Here is a 24,237-nt window from a genome sequence, read left to right as displayed (position 1 = left end):
CTTTCTATTACACTCTACACTTCGTTTCTAATATATAGATGAAATGAAATATACGATTCTGATGGATATTAGTAATTCTTTATTTTAAATCGAATCACGAGGATACATTACAAGAAAATATCGATTACACTTCACATTTAGGATACATTGTACATTCTTTACGACGTTAGTAAGACTAGAGACATTTTCGAAACGTGCAGAAAATCAGTTGTGGAAACTGTTTCTCTGCCTTGCTTATCGATCGCCCCGTAATACCATAAACTTTATTTCTTTCATCAATTATTATTTGTACAACGATCATAATCCAAATAGTATCATCGAGTAGTTCTAACCACTGGGAATCGCGATAGATGCGAGCGCTTTTATTTGGTTTAAATATTGTGCAAGGCAAATTCAGGTCCGACAAGGGGGTGTCCATCTATGTATTGTGAAAAGTAGCCGAAATAATCGACGCGTGAGATCGTTCTTGAAATAGGCGCATGAAAGTTAATGGTAGAAACACGATAAAAATGTAGCGTTTAAAGAGATTCTGTTTCATCATTTATGATGAATGCGGAAACACGAAATTCATGTAGTCGTTACATGCCGTCACAGCTATTACAAGTATATTTGGAATGTTAGACGCGCGTATTGTATTAGACACCCAAAATGATTGTTTTATTATACGGTATACGTACAAGAACATTTTTATATGTATATAATATATACATATAAGATATATAAATATATAATATATATATAATATATTATATATGTATATATAAATAAAATATGAATATATGTGTACATATATGTCTTTCTTAAATATAAATACCATGTATGTGGAATATAATAGAAATACTGTTAAGTATAAGTTAAGCGTACGATTCGGACCACGCTCATAATTAGCTAAGCGTTTCTTCCCAACAAATCTTTTTTCCATTTTCACCAACTGTTACGTGTTACGTAATCATATATCATTATATGTATATATATATATATATATATGTTTATATAACATATATTTATATTTACTTATAACATACTTAACGATGATCAACATTTAATTTTAATTTTTTCTTTTCACCAGGTAACGTTTGTCACATTATTAGTATTCTCGCAGCTAACGAATCAAAAACATTTTAATCGCTGTAATACACGTATGTACGAGCCTAAAATATTTATAAGTACGGCAGGTTCCTTAGTCGAACTCTCTTAAATTAACAATAAATAGATATAAGCTCTGAAATTTTCAAAATTATCGGTATATATGATATGATAAACTTTGGTCGGAAATGTTTACATTTTCATTTGGTTTTCTTTATTTGTTCTTCCTCGTTATCTTTCGTATAAATCAGACTTCGTTATTAAATACATAGAATGTGATTTCTTGTTTCTGTATTTATTTATTTCTCTTTAACTCTTTAGCGGTGTTGTATGCCTAGCAAAAGTGTGAAAAAGGAACGTAATAAATCGAGAAATATATATTCTATTATTTAGTAGTATTCCAGTAGATCCGTATGATATATCTTACTGCTTCCGAATGTTCATGCGCTGAATAGTTTTAAGACTTGTGTCTAAACGAACGTTACACGATAATAGTACACGCTACAATTTTTTGCATTCTTTGTTGCTGCTTATGTTCTCGTAAATAATTACGACATTAACAACGATAACGCGATTATACTATATTTATCGGAGGAGAATCGTTTTCATTAGGCTTTCAGTTCGTTTCTAATTATTCAATGGCGCATCCACGCACGCCTTGTACTTCTCTGAGGTCAGTTTTGTTGCATAGTACAAACTTAGGCCTAGGAAGTACATATGTATGTATAATAGTCTGAAACCACTCCAGTGATTTCAGACTATAATAAAAATCACATTAGGACTAGAAAAACATATCATTTACCAAATTATTCATTCTTCTCTCTTCTGTCTTTTATTTATTTTTTTTTTTTGTTTATTTTTATCTTTTATTCTATCGCCATCTTATTACTTATAGTTCAAATCATCCTTTGAATGTCTTATCTTGAAATTACTTCGAGCAAATAATTTCATGATACTCTGTAACGGAAAATACGGTGATGTGTTTCTTATCATTTGAAGCACGATTATCTATTATCACTCATATTCGTTACCACGAATAGAACAATTATCTTGCTGATTGTGTAAGGTACATTTAGCCGCCAGTAGAAACAAATTATACAAATACAATATGCATGTAGTGTATACACGAAACGATTGTCTCCTCCATACGCAAATTTTTCTTCTTCTTCCTTCCTTCAAAATGTTCTCCCATCCACTTTCTGTGACACGATTCCCTGTTTAAGAATAAACGAATTGTTTATCTCACAATACGTACCATTTCCTTTAGATTAGACGATTCAATCTCGAAGGTCATAGTAAACCTGCGGAAAATCTGGTACAGTGAAATATCATATTAATAGATTCTCGAGGATTGAGGGACATCAATCCTTGCGATTTGCTGAAACGGACAATAACGATGTATTTTTTTCGTGGTTTTCTTATTCGTTAATGGTCTCGAGTACATCCATAAAAGCGGTTTCACATATATAACACTGCTACTGTCGTTTACATATACCATTTACCGATTATTTATCCTATGCTTTCTGATTGTACTTTTCCCTTCGCAATCCGACAAGGAAGCGAAACAAAAAGGAATAAAGAAGAAATTGTGTCCACGTTCCCATAAAATGGCCACGTTTTGTTTTTTTAGAAAACGGTACGCGACGAATATAACATCGATTGATTTTTTTGCTTTTCTATTCCTTTCTCTTCTTCTTTTTCTTTTAGTGTAACGTGTGCCACATGTCGATGGTTTTCCTCGGTGATTGAGTCATATGAAGCCAGTGTTCTCTTCCTTGACTTCCGCTTCCTTCCACTCCACGAATCACTCCTGTGGCTGGACCAACGATACAGGAACCGACGATTACGTTCCCTCCGATAAACTCGTTGCTCGAGTCCATCACACATACCTTACAAAAGAATTAGTTCAATTATTTTATCAATTTGAACTTTTCCCATTATTTTTTTTTTTTTTTTTTGCGTACGATGAAAATGTTTTTCAGGAATATATTCCGAATATCAAAATTGATGGATGTAGCAATTAGATCTATCGATATCTCATCACTGGGTTCAACCTGTTCCTGTGTATTACCCTCCTGTTGATCGTGATAATGAATAATGATGTTTAGTTTGATGAATGATGAATCGCTATTTGTTCGTAATATATAGACTGGCATGTTAGAGCTGCAAGGACTATTTTTGCAAATTTATTTCCTCCATTTACTTTCTTTCTATACCATTACACATCGTTTTACTTTAACGAAAAGTAAGATAGAATTTCAATAAATCACCCTATTTCAGAAGATATTTACAAATTTGTGACAAGTGTTTGAAAAAGTATTCTCGGTTCTATCGTAAAAGTTTCAGCGAACAACAAATTTTCTTTCATCTATGAATAGCCTTCTAAAGATCTATAAATCTTTACTATCGTTGTACGATATATATCTCATCATATGTATTCTACGAGCTTCAAAATTTTAGACCAAAACGTGATCACGCGAAAGAAAAGGTAGCGTGTCGCTAAGACTATTCTGAAGTTTCCAATCAGCTGCAATTGCCTATTTTGCAACGTTGGATCGATCGCTTGAATCATCCTTGAGGACTTTTATAAAAAACCACGGAAGTTCATCGATATTCAGTTTAGACTCGTCGTACGACTACGAAGGTCGCCTCTTTCTTGTTCATCTTTTTTTTTCTTTTTTTTTCTTCAAGGCTTTTTTTCGGACGCGACAACGCTCGTCGATAATCGCGACCGACATTTCACCAACTCGCTATGTAAACACGCGATTTCACAAAGCAAATAATTTTTCTATTCAACTAGTACAGGTTTCCACAAAGATAGTATAAGCACGAACTTCTGTCTTTCTTTACTACTAGCGTAACGTTTAGCGTAGACGAGAGATGCGATATCGCTGCGGTTTTGTGAATGACACATTTGACAGTTCAATTTGCCATTCTTAATCCTGTAATATAATAGTAGGTCTATTCTACATTCTCTACTTATTTTTCTTTCTCTGTGTAGTTTTAAGAGACGATTGGTCAGTTTTATGGATGCTTCCTGATTATTTTTTTTTTTTTTGGCATGAAAAAACTATTTAATCGTAGCACTACGTTTGTTCGACGTGGTTGTTATACGTATGTATACATTTGTTAACGGATCATCTTTTGACGTCTTCGTCATCTTACAGAAAGTACTATAATCACGGTATTATAATTCAATAGAGACAATTTGATATCAATTAAATCTGTTTATGGTTTTCGCCAGTGTAAATATGATATAATCTTTGCTAACCGAAAGAGAACGACACATAAAAAAATAAGAGATCCCTAAATAAAGCAATTGTTATTTAACATTTGGTGAGATCAATTGGTGAGATAGATTAATAAAATTTCTTTATTTATGATTAGCGGGTTGTGTATAAATTTCAATACGATCTTGTAGTTTTGCAGGGTTTAAGACACAAATTTGTCACCGCTGGAAAATTTCACTAACAACTCACGTTAAAAGTCTATATCCAGCGAGTAATAAATAAAAACGTATCGATGAAAATTGTTCACGACCGAAGTTGTGAGAATTGATCGGAGTTCAACTCTACGGGGATCTGGTGTTTTCTAAATTGTTGCTAGGTTTTGTAAGCGACTCTATGATGTAAATCAATAACTTGTAATCGACGGAACTCGTTTATAGTTGGCAAGGTTGCGTGATCCCGAGAACAATACTGCAGAGTTTTACGTTTCGTGGAAATGGCTGCGCAGGTATTGCTTTTGAAATATTCGATGCAAAGCAGATGGGATCTCGCATGTAAAATAACTTGACTGTATTTTACAAAAGTATGCACAAACATAGAAATAAGGAACTTTGTATTTAACGAAAATATATTTTACGTATATTTTATGAAAAAGTCGTGGTCGGAGCTAATTATTCCTGCAACGAAATTTTTGAATATCATTTTAATAAATGGAACTCGATACTTTTTGAAACTGAGTGGTTTTAGTTAACTATATCGATATCTATAGCGATAGCTTTATTAAGGTCAAAAAAGGATAGTCATTTTTTATCCTTCTATACTTAATTTAAGATAGATTCGTCGATATTAAACGAAACAGATGTTATGGAAAATTGTTTGAAATGCACGGGACAAATAATGTCAAAATAGAAATAGATGATACGTACATGTGACTATATTGTAACTTTGTTTCTTTTTTTTTTTATCATACTCGAATTACACAAAAATTGAACGTATATACCTACTATGCCAATACGTACGTCGATTATTAAACAATTTTAATATTTCGAGTCATTAAACAAAGTTGCAAAGTGTGTTGAATTTTTTCGTTAATACGATTTTTATTTTAATTTTCGCATGATCTTTGACGAGAAGGAAAAAAAAACGGCGAGCTACGTTTCGCAACATAAAATTTGAAAATTAAATTTTTCCTATGCTGGTGAAAATGTGATTTTTCTCTCTTGTTACAGAGCCGTATAATATAGTTCGAACGCTCACCCTCGTGGAATTTTGTTATGCATATCAATACACGAACCGTTGATTTAAATAATATTTTCAATGGAACAACCCACCGACATCCGACTGTCGTCCAGAAGATAAATCGTGTGCCTCGAAATGAAGGCTCTTTTTCGAATTAATTACGCCAGAGGAGGATAGTTAGTCTGCTTAAGGGTGACTCGTATAAAAAGTGGAACCTAGTGAACGTAACTTAATGAACAGTGTGATTTTAATATCTTTTATTTACCACGTGTAATAATAAATTATTCTATACGGAATTGGAAGTATGTGAAAAGTTTAATTGAAGATCGATACAATTATATTATTTCCCAACAATAAGATAAGATAATCGAGGAAGCGATTCGTAAAATCTGTATTTAAATGTATAGGATTTTGTTTCAAATAAATCTCCAAGCTTTGTAAAAGAAAAAAAGAAAATTTCAATCGTATTTCTCTTTTAGTTCACCAAAATTTGCTCCGATTTTTGATTTAATGGAGTAGCTTTCTATAAAATGTCATAGATACAACGAAATTTATGAAAGGCGACGGATATTATATTTTTGAATCAGTTTGATTTAAATTATTGCTCTGATATGAAATCGATATTTTGAAATTGCTTCTCACCAGGACAATGGTTTTATTTACTCGACGATACGAGAGCCTGCATTATGGTGGAACTAGAAAAGCTTGATTAAACGTTGCACGTATATCTACCTCGATGGCTGATGATGCAAGATAGTTGGCAGGAACATTAAAGGACATTGCCTCGTTCCAAACGGGACTGGTTGTCGCTTTTCTTACAGCAGTTTTCTTCTTCTTCACCCTCTTCTCTCCGCAAAGGAGATTTACTTTCACGAAGGAATCTAAGGTTTCTTTTTCCTGCGTAACACAATCAAGCGCGTCACGTGGAATATGAAAATGTTCAAATTGTCGATATCTTTCATGACGCAAACGAACGACAACAAGGAAACGTCAATTTCAGACATCAATTTAAAAAGGAATCAGCAATCAAACGAAACGAAACGAAAATGATTAACCGATGACCTTATAACTTTTTAACAGTCGCATGAACCAAAGTTAAGTAACGAAAGTTGATGGGAAAATTAGAGAATGAAAAGTAGAACGATCACTAAAATATGTAAATAAAATAACAAGGAAATTTGGTAAATTCGATTGAGTTACCTGTGGTGGAAACAGATTTCGCGCCTTCAAAATCTGTACTGTTAATCGTTCGGCACTGGGCAAATAAGAGAGCGACAGTAGAACCTCTTGAATTTGTTCGGGTGGCTTCCGTTCACGTTCAATGTCTCCCCAAACTTCTTCGGTTGAGGTAGGAGAATCTAATCGCAAAATATTTAATGGTACTTTGACAGAACCTACTATGTCATTCCTGGAGAAACGATCGTAATCGAGCACCTGTTAGACAGAAAAAGTTGACTCGATTAAATCACCAATTTGCTGGTGCGCGCAACGTGAAAAATGTAATTTATAACTCGTATCATAATAAATGTTAACGAAATATTAGCCTTCATTGATCGAAGGTTCTGCTAATATTTGTTAAAGGATCGATAACATATTACAAAAATCTTTTTATATGCCGAAGGAAAAATTAATAAAAAATTAAATGTCAAAAAAGATTGTGTTTAAATAAAACTCTGTTTGCACCAAAGAGACACGAATAATACTAGTATAATTTATTTGAAGATAAAGATTTTTAAACAAAGTAAGAACCATCCGAATTTGATACATCTGTTTCTCCATTTACATAAATTTATTGATTACAAGTTCGTAGAAACCCGATGCTTTTGCTATATCGAGATAATTTATTGTATTACGAATGTTATCGAACCAATGAAACAAATGTAACAGATCCCACTTTTTCGAACGAAATAACTCACAAACGAAAATAATTGTTGTTTGATTTTGATACATTGAATAAATGGAAAAAAGGACTTGCGATATTTATTATGATGGAACCTAATAGCTAACACGGTAATAATGTGTTAATTGCCTGTAAAACTAGAGTTCTGTCTTGAAGTTCGTCGTTGCTGACGGGGAACTTGAATTGTTGGTCGAAGAACGGATTCGTCTCGTTACGGTATATCTGTGTCTGTCGTTTTCTCGAATCCACTTCAGGGCTGAGCGTCAGCTTCACGTAAGGATCGTTGAATCCTCCTTGATCACTTCCAGCCAGATCGTGAGCCTCGATCAGGTGTACATGCAGGTCCGATCGATCGAAGTCGTATTTGAATCGCAAATGCAGCCGGCCTAAACTCTTTCCATTTCTAAAATGACAGCCAGCACGAAGACGTGCGTTATTTCGACTTCTATTCGTTTCTTATCGAACGTATCTGTATCAAGTGATCCGAATTCGAATGACACGTGTTCTCGTGGAAATGGTAGATGTATGTCGAGTTGACTCGAGTTGGAGGACCAATATTAACAAGCATAAAACTGGAGATGATATTATACACGACGATCGTTGTTTTTCTTAAGTTATGCAATATATAATTGAATGAACTTTGGTCTCTAAAGAGCCTCGTTTAAATTAGCGAATTCAGATGCTTGAATTGAAACGAGGCAGAGTTCGAACGGGAGTAATAAGGGAGTTTGAGAGCATATATTTTACTTGAAGTAAATAATAAATTCAGACAGGCCAAGCGTTCTTAGATTGCTTGATGTCAAGTAAGCTAATTAATCTGAACAACGTCCGATAGTGGCAAAGTGATTTCAAATTGCTCCAGCTCATATCGATTCATGTGGTAAAAATTATGTAAAATTCCATACATTGGATTTGATCGGAACAACGTATCGCAATCAAATGGAACGTAAAATTATAAATATTTATTTCTATTTCGAATCAAGCTCGAAATACTTATCTATAAGTTATTTTCACTTGGTTTCGAATAGGTTGCATCGTATTTGACGATAAACACGAATCTACATGCGCACATTGCTTGGTCGTATACGTGGTACACGTTCTAATTAGCAGACGCGGTAATACGAAGCATTGACGCGTTCTTTGCCTATTGACCAGGGGATTAATCATCCGCGTGTCTCGCGTTCAAGTCAAATAAAACAGCTGACTTTCGTATCAGATTGCAGTATATCCGGTAACTCAATCCTTTTAGATGCTTTGCGTGTTCCGGGCAGGAATAGATCGACATGTAGGTCGTGCGTATATGCAAATATAATATGCGTACCTGCAAAGTGGGCTAAAGATAGTAGGAAAATATTAAACGTCCACGATAAATGATGACGCGTAATAATAGAAGCATAACGTTTCAATGGTATCGAATGATTTACTGTGAATATGATCGTGATCTGATTATACTCCATGTTTTCTTTAACTGGTTTCTGGAACAACTGTAGCGACGTGAATTGGCGTGCTACGAACACGCATAGGATGTTAATATCGTTCATCAGAAATATCATAGAAAATTCATAGAAAATAAAGATTTGTGTATCAAATAGCTTCGTTAAAATTAGATGGTTCATCTTAAATTTTTATACGTACACATATATTGAGAATTCTATTGATTTAATTATCGAATAAAATTAATTTAATATTGATAGACTGTTGGTTGAACATTTAATAAATTTTATTCTTGTTAACCGTGGTCTCTCATGTAGGAATAAAAAAGGAAAACGAATATTTACGTGTTGGATGATAAAATCTTTTGCACGTACCCTCGAGCCTTAAGATAAATAGGTCCATCTCTTCGTTGATAAAGATCAGGTTGTATGGAACCGAGTGGTGATGCTGGGGGAGGTGGTCCACCTTCGCTGTTGCATAAAAGGAGTACATATTACGTTTCAAGATTATAGATTAAAGATAATCCTTATAACAGAGATTTCTTTTTCGGATAAAAAGATTATAGGTGGGAAATAATTGCGAGGAGCAAAATAAAAATCAATAATTTATTCAGCCATGCACGATCAAACTGTGATTATATCAATGGAACTTAACGTCCATGCAATTCTTCATTTGTTATCTACTGTAAATTGACTTTAAACGATTATGTTCAAGATTACATCGTATAGATTTTAAATGACAAATAACGATCTTCGTCTGGTCACTGAATGATCGGAGAATATCTCACCTTCCAGAAATGCGTGATGGTGGAATAAGAAGAGGTGAAAGACTTCGACCAGCTGATCTGGAAGCTACGTGGGCAACGCTTATCGAGGAACCACCACACGAAGAGCTCACACCTGTTGCCAGAGACGACAAAGAGCTCTGAGATGGTGACGCATTATTGCTCAGAAGACTTCCCGAACAACTGGCTGGACTCCCACAGCGTGCATCTAACGATGCTGCACGTCCAGGTGATGGTGATCTGTGCGTTTCGCAATCGAGTGCAAAGTGCGTGTCAATTTTTCTTCGTTATATAATCAATTACGAATAATATGAAGATGACGGGTGCAGTGAATGGCCAATGAACGACTAATGAAAAATCGATGTTTAACGACATGTACTTTGAAAGAGTGGTACCGATAACGATAGCAATAATACAAAGATCGATCCCTTGTAGTAGATTAAATTATTACTTGTATTATTTCTATTGTGGCAGTTCAATTTATAAATAAATTACGACCAACTCTCCAATTTAATATTTTACGATATGATAAAATTTAATTAAGTCTGATATTAATGTACTATACGGTTAATTAAGAAGTTTTTGAACGCCGTCAATATATTTCTTGAAAAATTTGTCTCGCTTAATCGAGAGTAGTCGAAAAAGCTGGTCAAACTTTTGTCGAGGATCGCTTTGTCAGATTAAGAGTTCATTAAACATTCGTTATCCGACCCGTCATGCCTGAGCTATGCCCGAGTAATTAACAAGATTTCATGAATTCAACGAAAGTTCGGATATTCGTCCAGTGTCGTTTAATAATTCTAATGGAAACGTTTAATTTCGATTCTTTACATTATTCAGAACGTCTATCGCTTATAATTACTCATCTACCAAGAAAGAAACAAATAACGTAAAACGAATTTTGTCGAAAAAGAAGAAAAAATTTTGTCGTGCAACTTTTTTCAGTCATTTCACGTTAAAATCGCTTTACATTTTATAAATAGTCTCTCGTATGCAGAGTAGCGGGGTTGATCGAGATTGACAGAAAAAAGCTCTTTTGTGTTATCAAGTTATTCGATTATATCTTTAATTAAATCATACCTCGAACTCCTGCTGGGTGGATAAGAAGAAGCAGCGTGCAAAGGATCCCGATGATGGTGGTACCGTCCATCAGGGCCAAATGGTCGAATCTGGGTCGAAGTTCCAATGCGATGGATGGACGGTCCAGGCGCACCTTCCAACGAGCTCTGCGAGCTCACCGACGAATTTCTCGTGAACAATCGTCCCATGCTTCCGGATCCGCCACTACCGCCAGGATAGCTTCGACTTTGATGCGGCAAGCTCCCTGTTTCAGATGGTAATTAGATGTAATGTCGTTTACAGGCAATATTGACGAAGCTGGTAACGAAGCGATGATCAATGAGTCTCCGTCTACTCTATTATTACGTTCCACTTAACCTTTCGAAGATTCCCTAACACGATTGATCAGAAATTTCAGTACTCTCGCAGTGATATTTTTTATGACCAAAAATTGTTTTTGGAGAGAGAAAGATTATTTAGAGTTGAATGTCATGGAAGCGCGGTGAACCAGTAGAACGTGAAGCGCTGAAGTTTGATACAACGTTGTTGTGAGTTTACAGTGGTGACGCTATGTGATTTGACAAATTTACATGTGTTTTTATTATAATTGTTGTATTCCTATTTTGAAATGGCAGGATAATCTTAACAGGATGTCGGATCTTAATCGACACATTGTACAAATGTAAGTGGAAGAATCAAATTTTGTAGCGGCACTCGACAGCAAACTTTCCAACGGTGTCTGTCCCGTGGCTTGCTACACAAAGACCCTATCCTTCGGATAAGATGATTGCTAGATGTCGAAACATCTTCGTAGCATATTTTTAACTAGCCTAAGGACCCACTATAAATCTTAGGATTTCTCCAGCTAAGGTCCTTCAAACGAACAAATAGTCTTTGTCTTAACAGTCCCTAAATCTATCAACTGTATATAGGGAGTGTTGCTAATAAATATACTGTTAATTATACTCTAGTACTTCTTCAGTACCTATCACGACCTATCCAGCTCAAACTGATCACGTCGGGGTCACCAGTTTGAGGTGGATAGGTGGTGATAGGTACTGAAGAAGTACTAGAGTATAATTAACAGTATATTTATTAACAACACTCCCTATAACTCTAATAGTCGAGATTGCTGGACAGAATTCTGATTATCGTCTTGTTAACTGCTAATTTTCCAGTGTTATACTAAAGTTCTTCTTACTGCAATTAATTTCTTCACAGTCAATCGTTGCAATGACGCCGTTTTATATCGAGTTGTAATTTCGATCGAGTAAAAGATATTTTGCTATACTGTGCACGTTCCAGCCACGAGTTTGAAGTACAACAATGGATTACTTGGCGCACGTACAAACTTTTTATTTTCGTAACATAATTTTAGAGTGCGACAAGAAAACTGGTATCTCTTGTCGATTGGTAATTTCAAAAGTAAGGATGGAAGAGACGGTTGCGATATAGCGAAATCGTCGAAGATGACAAGGTTCATGTTATACTAATTTTCTAGTGAAGAATCTTACCTGATTCAATGACCACGGAGGAGCATGGCTGCACTGCGTGTTGTTCCTTGGCAACATTAAATTCCTGAAACAGAATGTATTTGTTAGAAGCATCGTTGGAGTAGAATTTATTCGATTTTTTCCACCTATCGTTTTGTTTCTCCGTTTCTAGATAAAACGGATTTTTTCAAAATACACGTATAAACATCTGTAAAAAAAGATTCTACAGAAAAAATGATGCTTCTTGCTACGAAACAACGCAACATCCCATCGCTGTCACTTATTCAGGAATAAACATTTTTTTCCTTTCACCTTTCCTTTCTATTGCAACAGTCTTCTAAATTAATTGACCATTTTTCCACTCGTAAACCCGTCCAGTGATAACTCGAATTTAAAAGAGAAACAAAGCTAACAGTTTCCTTTAACCAGTCAGCGGAACGTTTACCCCTCAATATGCAAAAAAATGAATTTCGATTTCAAAGTTAAATTACGCGCACGTACGTGCTATCAAACGCGTTCGTGTTACGTGTGCGCCATACAATCTGGGTCAGCGTAAAAAGAAGAAAAATATCGAAAACGAAAAAAATATTGGGATGGAAAAATGGGAGAGAAGGAGGAGCACGACGAAATGCAGCAGAATGTCCGTGTTTCGATGTTGCGTAATATCGTCCGAAGGAGCCACAAAATTTTTAACGATTCGTTCAATTTCCTCGAGATATTCGACACAATTTCTTCGCACAATTTCCGACGTCTTTTTTCCTGTTTCTGAACGAATCGTGTTCCCGTTCCAAGAGATCCTGTTTATTCCTGGATCCGTAACTAATAATTCTAACACGAACATATCGGCAAACCAGAGGAGGTCTACAACTCGTCTGTGTTTTTGGATATTAGCAACGGACACACTCGACACCGGTTGCAAGAAAACATGGAAATTAATCGTTCACTGATTGGGCACAGGCAACAATCTATTTTTAGAAAAATGTGTAAAAAATGTTGTTAACAAAGAAATTTATTTATTTCTTTTTTTTTAATGTAGAAAAATCTATTTTTTTATTTGTTTGTATTCATAAAATCTTTTTGGAGAGTTGGAAAAAGTCTGAAACACGTGCCATATGTTTTTAGTGGAGGATTTTGAAGCTGTTTTTTTATATCGAATATTAATTTTTCATCGAATCAATATTTTGCAAACAAAATTGTTTCAATATGTTTAAGTAAGTTTTACAAGTTGATGTTAAATATTAGTTAATAAAGAAATAGTAACAAAATCGTCTCACTATATATTGCGGTATTCTATTTAGTTTTGAAACGGGAAGGCATCTAAGCAAGCATTTCCGCGGTTACGTAAATATTTGCACACAATTTTGCTACCAATTTTGCAACCTCTATACCAGGTAAATATCGAGACGTTCGTTCAATCTTTTAAATTCGCCGATAGCAAATCTGTATACACATGGAAGATAAGCAAATAGTATTGCGTACGTTGAAAGTTGTTCGAATAAGTTGCTGAGAAATTGCAATAAAAGAAATTACGGAGGACCGTTTTCTTAAAATACTTGCAAAATAAGTTTTGTTATATCTTTTACAAATGTTATTTAAACATTAATCTGAATAAAATAGTAAAATAAAGAATTGAATATTTTCCAAAACATAAAACGATATAAATGAAAAACCAAAAGTTATAATAGCTTTTTGCATTTAACGATAAAAAATATCATGGATGGAGCTAAAAAATGTTGTGAATAAAAAAATAAAGAATCAAAAGTTGATCGATCAACCTAATATTCTGCTGTCTGTCTACTATTTATTCTTTAGTTTAGCGACAGTTTTGGTAAAAAGATTTATACAACGCGACAAGATCACGTGAGATTTCGTGCGTTCTCCATTTTTCATCGAGGCTTAAATAGATACGCGTACAATGTATAACGTCACGCGCGTGACTGAACGAAACAAAGTCCTTTTTCGTTCGTTCCTCGTCCAATTTTTTTATTACCACTTTCTAATTCCTACCGATATTCGTGCGCCCAAAGGAAATGTTTTTTGGTTGTTTTGTTATGGACTAAATCCAGGAAACTTCGAATCCAGAAAATTGAAAGAATTGAAACTGTAGAACCGGTTTGTGAACGCTACAGAAAAATCGTAAAAATTCGAATATTCTGCTCGTGAAATCTTCCTGTATTTCCGTGAATATAACTTACGAGAGGGAAGTCTTTTAGCTTTGATAAAAACCAGAAACAAATATTCTTTTCTTCACTTCGTTTATAACCTCGATACACAAAAGAAAACATTGATAATAAAAGTTTATCAGATAAATTTCTAAAAGAGAAACCGTTTTTCGTTAAAGCGTTTTTATTTTACTGTCAACTATAGAACGGGGAGAGACTATTTTGATCAGAAGCAAGACTAACAGGTTTATTAACTAATTTCTAAGAACAAATGATCTGTTTTTCTGTCAACTCGCTAAAACGTGTTACCTTGTTTTTTTAAGCGACCTCTAAAAAACGTTATCGATGAATAAATGTCGCTCGGTTAATTAATATCCCTTATCTGGGCGTTTCGGGAAACATCGTAGATCTTCTCTATAAATTATCCTCACGCTAATCTTTATAACCATCCTTTAACTCTTACGAGGTAACAAACAGACCGCGATCGCCGCGCAATTTTAACGAGGTCGAGGATACAAGCTAATTTCATTTCCGTTGTCACGATTCATCAGTTGAGCTTCGTGTTTTTCAATGGCGCGTCCGCACTTTCTACGATTTCTAACGATCCGAGAAATATAGGGTAGCTTCGTTAATTACCTCTCTGCCAGCTGACTACCACTTATCATATTTTCATACCACTCTGTTTCACCTATTTGTTCACCCTTCCCATCTTTTTCCTCGTTTTCCGCCTTTCTTCGTCGTTTAACCTTGCTCCAATTTCTCCACAAAGGAGCACTGGTTCAACAGTTGCGAAGTGCAAAGAGAGGTCCTGGTCTATCGATGCGTTAATTAAATTGTTTTGCCATTTCGAAACGCTACCGAAGGACGTTCCTGTTCAGAGATTATCACGGTGAAACGATTGCCAGATTGGAGAATATTGGATCGTTGAATCGTTTGATAAAATTCTCCGAGAACGCGAAATCTACTTGCGAATCGACGCTTTAATTCGGAGCGAGATACCGTTTCACGAAGGATATTTCTGTCTGCTCGGGGCTAAAAGGTAACAAGAAATCGTTCAATTCCCAGAGCATGGCGGAGAATCATCGCTTTTATGTATACTCAATGTATAAATGTTTTCTTGGTAAATATTGTCATTGAGTATGTTGCACGATACTGTAATACTTTGACTGTACTATTTTGTCAATTGACATAGGGTTTTATTTCTTAATTGGAAGAGTAGTTAACTATGTTGTTCATTGATTGTATTATAGATATTTTTGTAACGATTTATTTGTACAAAAATTCATTGACTTTTACTGTATCGTTATATTTGTACGAAGGACGTGTTGTTATATCACATTTGCATATGATAGAATTAAATTTAACTTACTTAAAATTTAGTGTTCTTTAGATAAAATGTTTCATTTCATGTTTGAAGGAATTTGTAACTAAGAAATGACCCAGTTAAGGTGTAAGTATAAAAATACTTTGGTTCATCGCGAGAAAGGTTATAAGTTTCTATGATAATGGAGGGAATCTTTTAGAGCGGATGAGGGGGGTTACTTTTAAGTTTCTTTTTCCCTATGAAATTCTGGTAATATTGCTTCTTTTTAATCCTCGCAATAATTACCGCCAGCAAACATATATGAGAATGAAATTAGGTCACCGTACAAACAATTTTCAACCGTAAATTAAACGTCCTGTACGCGCGCATAGAAAATATTTTCATACATAAACACGAAGTTAAATAGACAGGACTTGAAAATTGTATCGTACAACGAGTTTCAAGTGAAGTTTATAACTTTCTTGATGCGTGATAAATAAAATGGACCTTCGTTCGTTCAAGTTATCGTATTCATATATATATTGTATCTTCATTCATGATCTTCAAAATTGTACCGATTTTTCCTCGAAATATTTTACGTAAAATGTCAAGGATTTTATGATGCTCTCGATTCCATTGAGTTGCAATCCAAATTTAGAGAGAGAGCGTGTGACACGTAATGGAATACACATACAATCTTACGCATTCACCTGTTGTAACGGTGAATCAAATCGAGAGCGTAACATTATTCTTGGAGACATTTTCAGATCGTTTCGTCATCAACAAGATTAAAGCGCGTTTATGAGAATACACATGATATAATAATAATAACAACAACAGCAATAATGATAATAATAATGTAATAATAAAATAGGTTATATAAAACTAGGTATAACGCTCGCTACGTTACTTGTCTAACTTGTCTGAGGCGCAACAGCTATCCGCTATATTCTACTTGTCTGACTAGGTAGAGCAGTCGCTCGGTATACTCTACTTATCTACATAGGCACAGCGTTTTTAGCTGATTTACACTACTTGTCTGGCAAGGCATAATGGCCGCTCGACCTATTCTACTGGTCTACCTATACTTATACCTACCGACACAACGGTCATAGCTGATCTACACTACTTGTCTGATTAAAAACAACGCCTGCCCCTGTGCAGTTTAAGCTACTTACCTGATTAGGTATATCTTTAAGTGGCGCTTGTTTACATTACACTATCTACTTAGCTAGGCATAATGGGTTACTTCATCCATGTTACTTATTTAAATATGTACTTTTATTTTGCAACATCGAGTATGACGAAACTAGCAACATGTTCAGTCGTTATGTTTAACATATTCAAATCCATATTGAATTAACACCTATTAAACGTATCGTAAGAAATAAATTTTGATATTTTAATACTTAAAAATATTTATAGATATTAACTTTTCGTTCCAAATATTCTAAAAATAGATTTCTTTTGTCACTCATATTTGGCTACTAAGCTTCTGCCACGATTTAACGTTATGTTCATTATTCTTTCCTTCTCAAAACTTAAAGAAAAACATTCCGAGGTTGCTTTATATTCAGACACCGCTGATTCTTGTCTAACTGTCCCACCATCGTTCTGTGTTGCAGCGAGCTTGCAAGGAAATAGGAGGAATAGGAAATAGGAAATAACGCTTCCTCCTACTAACAATGAATCGAGGCAAGATCGAGTAGAAGTGAACTCGTGCAGCGAAAGAGAATAATATTAAAAGCACGGAGATGCTCGTTCCAATCCCCTCGATTTCAGCAACAATCGGAAGCGTCGCTTCTTCGTTTACGTTTCAAACAATTCAAACGTACGAGGAAACTATCCACCATTGTGAATCAAAATACGGAGATAAACTTGATAGAGTGAATGTAAAATTATCTCTGTTAGTTCTTTCAAAGCGATGCTCATGAACGCTGTGCAAGCTTGTGGCAAGCTTCATACGTTGAGTAGATTCGCAATCGATACTGCACGTTTCAAAATGGTCACCATTTTTATCGATAGGAAAATGACAGTGATAAAAGATTGAACTAGTACCCTACGAAATTTATTTTGATCTTATTTCATCTAAATGCATCAATCAATTTTAAATGTGTATCAAGAAATGTAGAAGAATAGAAGGTGTAGAAATAAGGTGTAGAAAGAAGAATAATAGGTGTAGAAATGTGGAGAAGAATAAGAAGAAAGAGAAATGTGACAAAATGGATAGAAATCAAAATTTAGAAAAATAGAATATATATGTAAGATCGTAAATCTCGGGATAATTCAGGGGATCGATTCTGAAGTCTGAAAATCGAGATTTATTGTGAAAATATTTAAATAGAGAATAGATAAATAGAGAGATATTTAAATATTTAAATACAGACGTAAACAATAATTGATATCAATCTATAACAATAGATAACAATAAATTAAATAAACGATAAATAACAAGTACTGTGCAATGTTTATCTGAAAATCGAGAATCATTTTTCAACGTCCTGAGCTACCGATCTTTCTCCGTCAATCTTCAATATTTTAAATAATTATTCTGCGATCTTGTCTATCTCTGATGTTGCTTTCTGTCTGTCCGTTTGGGAAATGAGAGTCTCTCAAAATGGTTGTCCGTAAAACAAAAGAGGGTCGCTCTGTCCGTGAAACAAAGAAAGTCGTGCAATCCGTAAAACAAAAAGAGTCCCTATCCCACGTGAACTCTAGGGAGTTTACATATATAATTAGATAATTAGAGTAATTAAGCAGTTGTAATTAAAATGGTATTTTAAAGAACAAAAGAAATAGATGAATGAGTGGATAAGTTTAATGCGATTTTCACTTAATTTGAACACCAAGTATTATTCTTTTCGTACTTTCCATTTTAAGAATCGGACCATGTTCTGACAAATTTTATGTCGAAAAGAAATAAAGAAAAGTGAAGTAAAGCATTCATATTGACATAATAAGGTGTAGGAATTTTGAATCTTTTTCAAAGGGGATAAAGTAAAGGTCGTTTTACATAGAGCGTTTAAATAAACATTAAAATTTACCGTAGGTGACAACAGCGAAACAGCAAGCTCAGTTATAAACCGAGCACGAGACAATTCCAGTCGTTTCCAGCTCCTATCGTATTTTCTTGACAGAAGAATCTCTTACTTGCAAGCTAGAGTGCTTAAGAATGCTCTTTTCGAACATGCTGCATGACCGTCGTTACTTTTGCACATAGTAGAACAGACGTTACAGTGTAATTAGTTGTTCGAGGAATCACTTTTAGCGACGAATTTTAAAACTGCAGCATATTTGTTTATTTATTTTAATGGTCCTACTGGTAGGAAAGATCAATTGTTGAAAGTACTTCCTTCATCGTTACATTAATATATTAGGTTGTTCGAAAAGTTTCTTTCGTTTCATAAGGTGATAATAGATGAACAACAATTTCTGTTTTATATTATTTTATTCTTAGACCTAAGCACTAGATTCAAATAGAATCAATCACATTATAAACACTTATTAATCATGCCATAGTACCACGTCAGATAAATTCACTTAAAATTCTCTAACGAGAATTGATTGTAAAATAAACGCAAATAAAAAAAAAATATTATTTTATTGAATTAGGTATGATCCATTTCGTTCTTTTCTATTATGTTCGTGCATAATTCAATAAACTAATATAAAGCAAAGAACATTGTGCGTCTATTATTTTCTCATAAAACGAAAGAAACATTTCGGACAACCTAATAATTCCTTCCTCTCGTTGGGTTCAAACAAAACTCGACCATAAATAATAATTCGAAAGTTTTGATCATTCGAAATCTTGAAATTTTTCTTCCGATAATAGTGCTATTTGCTTAAAAATCTAATAACACGTTTGACTTTTGATTGTCATAAAAATATCATTGCACTTCCATTGTCTTGATTAGAATTAATCAATAGCTTCTGGTGGCTGGTAAAAGGTGAAAACAACTCGGTGTTTGTTAGTCTTTCTGCAGTTTCTCGATTTCCATTCAATTTTCCTTTTCTCGAAATCTTCGTGAATTGAAATCACCTGTTAAATTGGTTTACGCCAGCTATTACCTTTCTCGAATACGTCCTCTATCGCTGTATTTCTTGCTGGAATAAGGAATAACGTTTCCAAAGGTACAGAGTAAATCTTCATTGTTCCAGTTGGCGGTTGCACGGGTGGCTGTTCGCACAGTTTCGTACTATTTCTTCGGCTAGTAAAAACAATCCCTATCAATTTTCGACATTCGCGCTCGTGTGTGAGAATAAAGGCGTTACGAAATGGCAGTACCTCAACATTGTTTTTAAAATCGACCATTATTTTTTATTATCACGGTTAATGCAATATTTTATACTTTATAAAGTTACGTCGTTCAACTTTGTTTAGCTTCAGTTTCCTCTATGATCAAAATATTGACTGAAAATTTCCCATTATTTCGTTATTACTGAAATTTTACAAAAATTACGCAAATATTATATCTTTTATGAGAAATGCAGGAATATCTCGTATTCGACTAAAACTACAACGACAAGATATAATCTACATCGCGTGTGTATTTTACGAAATTCAATATTAAATTTGACAGAAAAATGTTGATCTCCCATTGATGTTTTGAAACATTTTGCATAAGTAAAAATTTATAAAAATTCGAAGAGTACGTATATATATGAAACGAGAAAAAAGGCAAATAATAGGAAAGTAGAAATACTGAAAATGTTATCGTGAAGTTGAATAACTTTTTCTCGATTTTTTCAACTACTTCTGCTCCACATCGCCTCATTAATAGTTCTTACAGTCAGAAGAAGTGTACTCCATGAGGTATTTCAGTACGCCACGTATACTCAACGTTCGATTATTTGATCTAGAAACCTCTATGTTTCCTTTTTTATTTCTTTTTCTTCTATTCGCTATTTTTCTTACAGTTTTCCTGTTATCCGCCTGTTGTGAATTATCGACTAAAGAGCAACCGGTCAGGTCAAACCGATCGATCGATATCGCGTACCTTGAATGACTTGACGCTCAAGGTGGAGGAGGTTTAATAGATCAAGTGTTAGAGTAATCTAGCACTGTATTTGCACTTGTTGTATAAAAGTAAAATGTGATATTATGAACACGGCGGTGCTAAGATCTTGTTGGAAGTGAAGTATTTCAGCCGCAGGGTACCATCTCTGATGATGAACTGTCCTTCTACGTTGCTGATTCTCCCTATCAGCCATTGGGTTTTGTCTGTCCATCGTACCTTACCAGCTAGTCTTTTCCCGGGGTTTTTTACCTGACCTCGGAGTCATTAGGTTTGTAGCTCAGGAAGGACATGTAATTCGGAATTTCCTAAAGGGAATGAGCCTGAACACCGCCTATCTCACGATGTTTTAATTTTATGCTGTCTATTTTATTTTCATTATTGCTGGTTCGTGATTGCTAGTAAAAAGCATTATCACACTTTTTTATCCCTGCTTTTTACGCAAGCATCTACAGCGTTCAGAATCAAATTAATGCATTTATTTCAAATGAGATTTATTTCTGGATCTTTGGAATAAAGCAACGTTGTTTTCGTTCCGCCAATAAAGACGTCATAATTCTTGTAATAACGTTTCCAGCGATACACTCGTTTCTTGCAGCTGGATTCTCGTTGTTTAATATCCGTGTAGCTTTGAAAATACGTAGCTAAACGATGATAGTGACACATGTTATTTGTCTGAGCGTGCTACGATAGAAAAATGAACAATTTCTCGGCGATTTCTTTTATTTCGCCAATTTTATTTAACCAAAAATTTATGCAGCCGCAAATTTTCTTGCTTTGAAAAATACCGACATTATTCTTATTTCCAGGTGTCAGAATCTTAATGGGTTCCTAGATTCCTCGATTCTCAGGTTTTTAGATTCCTAAATTCCTAGATGTCTGAAAGCCGAGATTCATAAATTTCTAGGATTTGCAGACGAATAAGTTGGAGATGCTTTCTCGAAAAGTACAAGGCACAAACACGTCTCTCGTTTAAAAATCACAAAGTCTAAGTGATTTCGCAACGCTTCGATGAACGCAAAAGCGTTGATCAATATTTATGGTAGATTTAGATCGAGCGAACAAAGTAGAAAATTGTTGCGTTGTTTTCGTTCAACCTGTCTTATATGCAAGTAGGCATGCACTATGCTCAAGCATGATTCGATGCAACGTAACGTAATTACATGGTCGGGCGTAATGAATGTTCGTTAATTGTCACTTGTCTTTTGATTTGTGTTTTTCAAGCGAATAATTACGCGGGTTTTCAAAATCACCTACGAGTTATTCCGCTCGAGAAACGCGTGTAACAGGTACAGTATACCGTAGACAAATCGTATCTCGTCGAAGACACTAAATTAAAAACGTGTAGATAACGTGATTTAACATAAAAAATAATTTAAATTTTGTTTCAACGAGTGGTTCAATTGCGGATGCAGACGAACGAGGATTTAATTAAGCGGTAGAAAAATTTGTTCCCATCGATTACATCTACATGGCCGAATAGAGTGTGCTTTTTAATTACGTAACATCGCTCTTGCTGAATGCAGAAATCATTCGGCACGGATGAAATACGCTGTTAAAACAGAGAGTACGCCCGTCACGTTATACGCAGCTACATTATTGAAATCGTAGCTTTTTCGAGTTTCGCATCAGCAATCCGATGTTTTAACCATACATATCGGATATTTTAACGTTGTATACGTTATTTATATTTGTAGAATTGTCAAAACAGAAATTTCAGTCGCTTCGCAGGATTACTCCTCTCCGTTGGATTTTCTATCTAAAAAGCTGGTATTTTAAATACTTATTAAAATTAACTTCAATTAGAATGAGAATTTACTTTGTGGTGGACGGTGTAACGTGTTGTTGGTTAAATCAATAACGAGACGAATTGATTTCGTTAAATATATTTACAGATATTTTAAAATGTAGAATACAAAATTAATCGCAAGTGTTGTTCCCTTGATAATACTCGTTATAAGATTGCGCGATACTGTGGCAGTGATACTAATTGTTATGCTGATTCGCTAAACTCATTCGTTATATTTTTTCGCCCGACTGATGATCTCGATGACTCGATACTGATATTGATTCGTGCGACTGACTGTGTCTGGAGAATATGGTCGTTTATTTATACTGGTCGAGGGATGTACCGGAAGGTTTGAAATTGTCGGCGGTTGTCAGTTGCACGTAGCAGCGAAATTGCTTTGTCCAGAGTTTGTTTATTACATTATGTGCGTCGTACAGTGTTAATCCTCTGTGGCAAAACAGCTACGTGAGGCATCTTCGAATCGAAATATCCTAAGACGCATATGCAGCTACAATTTCGTAGATAAGGTCAGGTAAGTTTATCGATGATCATTAGACTGCGAATTGTCACGCATTTATGGCAAAATCAAAAGTGTCAAAATATACGGAAAAATGTATAAATGTCTAAATTAAAGCGCTCGATATAATATGTAGTGCGTGGCATCTGTATCTGTGTATAGGTTCCATTTCTTCCTTTGAAGTTCTCAAACTATTGAGCACTATCCAGCGAGGTCTCAACTCTATGGAAAAGAGGTTCCACAAATTGCACTTCAAAATAAATGAAAATAAATCCAGTCATATAACCTTCACGCTGCGAAAACAATCCTGCCCATAAATAATGTGATCATAAATAATATTCTAATTCCAAACAAAGATACAGTCAGATATCTGAGCATGATCCTGGACAGAAGAATTATTTTTTTTTTATTTGCGTTTATTTTACAATCAATTCTCGTTGATTGTTAAATAAATTATATTGTTGAACATCGAGAGTATTTCTTGGGCACCTTACATCAAACACCTCATTTTATTTGTTATTATAACTATTTAGGATCATGGATGTATATAGCGATGTATTATAAGTTTGAGCTCAAGTTCTCATCTCAAATTCGCGTATGAATTTTAATTCTTCCATGATGAAATTTCTCCTCACGCATATACAGTATACACGAAATGCATACAAGAAAGTTTAACGTGTACAATATCTTGTGTATCGAAAAGCATCGCATCGGTCGAGAATGCAATTTACATCATTATATCACGAAACGTATCACCAGTTTGGTACGCTGAAAGCTTCTGCTTCATAGTAGACATAGGCTCTGGAGCAATTAGCAACTACAATGACTATCGAGCATCTTGGGTTAATTTCAGACTCGATTACTGATATTCCTCCTCCCTCTCTCTCTTTCTGTCTCTGTCTGTCTGTCTGTCTCTCTTATACTCTCTTTTGATCTTCACTGTTTGATCGAAATTAAACCTCCCAACAGTCGCGTGAGCGTCTTCTCAGAACTAGAAACATGGCGATAGAGAAACATCAAACAAGTAAAAATTATTGTTCGCGCAAGATTAAGACAGTATTAGACGGTTACGGTTATGCAAGGTACGAGGAAAGAGAAAGTGAAATATTTCGATTATTGCGCTGTAAAATGAGTTAAGCAGATTGGAATTTCCAAGACAAACTAGTCGCTTTCTTAAGCAGATTATTTGTATTCTGTAGATTTATTTATTTATTAGATGTATTTGT

General features: G+C 34.7%; 1 protein-coding gene across 1 annotated transcript in view; it reads right to left on the bottom strand.

Annotated features, from left to right (window-relative positions):
• Nucleotides 1-56: 56 nt before the first annotated feature.
• Nucleotides 57-24,237, bottom strand: part of LOC132907815 (synaptotagmin-6) — a 96,116-nt gene continuing 71,935 nt past the window's right edge. The window contains exons 3-10 of the mRNA XM_060961224.1: nt 12,244-12,307; nt 10,751-10,994; nt 9,674-9,910; nt 9,261-9,356; nt 7,582-7,855; nt 6,753-6,986; nt 6,285-6,449; nt 57-2,975 (exon numbers count right to left, since the gene is read on the bottom strand). Coding sequence (XP_060817207.1) covers nt 2,790-2,975; nt 6,285-6,449; nt 6,753-6,986; nt 7,582-7,855; nt 9,261-9,356; nt 9,674-9,910; nt 10,751-10,994; nt 12,244-12,307 — 1,500 coding nt within the window. The 3' untranslated portion in view covers nt 57-2,789. The remainder of the gene's footprint in view (nt 2,976-6,284; nt 6,450-6,752; nt 6,987-7,581; nt 7,856-9,260; nt 9,357-9,673; nt 9,911-10,750; nt 10,995-12,243; nt 12,308-24,237) is intronic.

The sequence above is a fragment of the Bombus pascuorum genome, chromosome 6, assembly GCF_905332965.1.
Source record: "Bombus pascuorum chromosome 6, iyBomPasc1.1, whole genome shotgun sequence".
Classification (NCBI taxonomy): domain Eukaryota; kingdom Metazoa; phylum Arthropoda; class Insecta; order Hymenoptera; family Apidae; genus Bombus; species Bombus pascuorum.
Note: the sequence above shows the minus strand (reverse complement) of the source record. Positions and strands in the feature narration are given on the sequence as shown.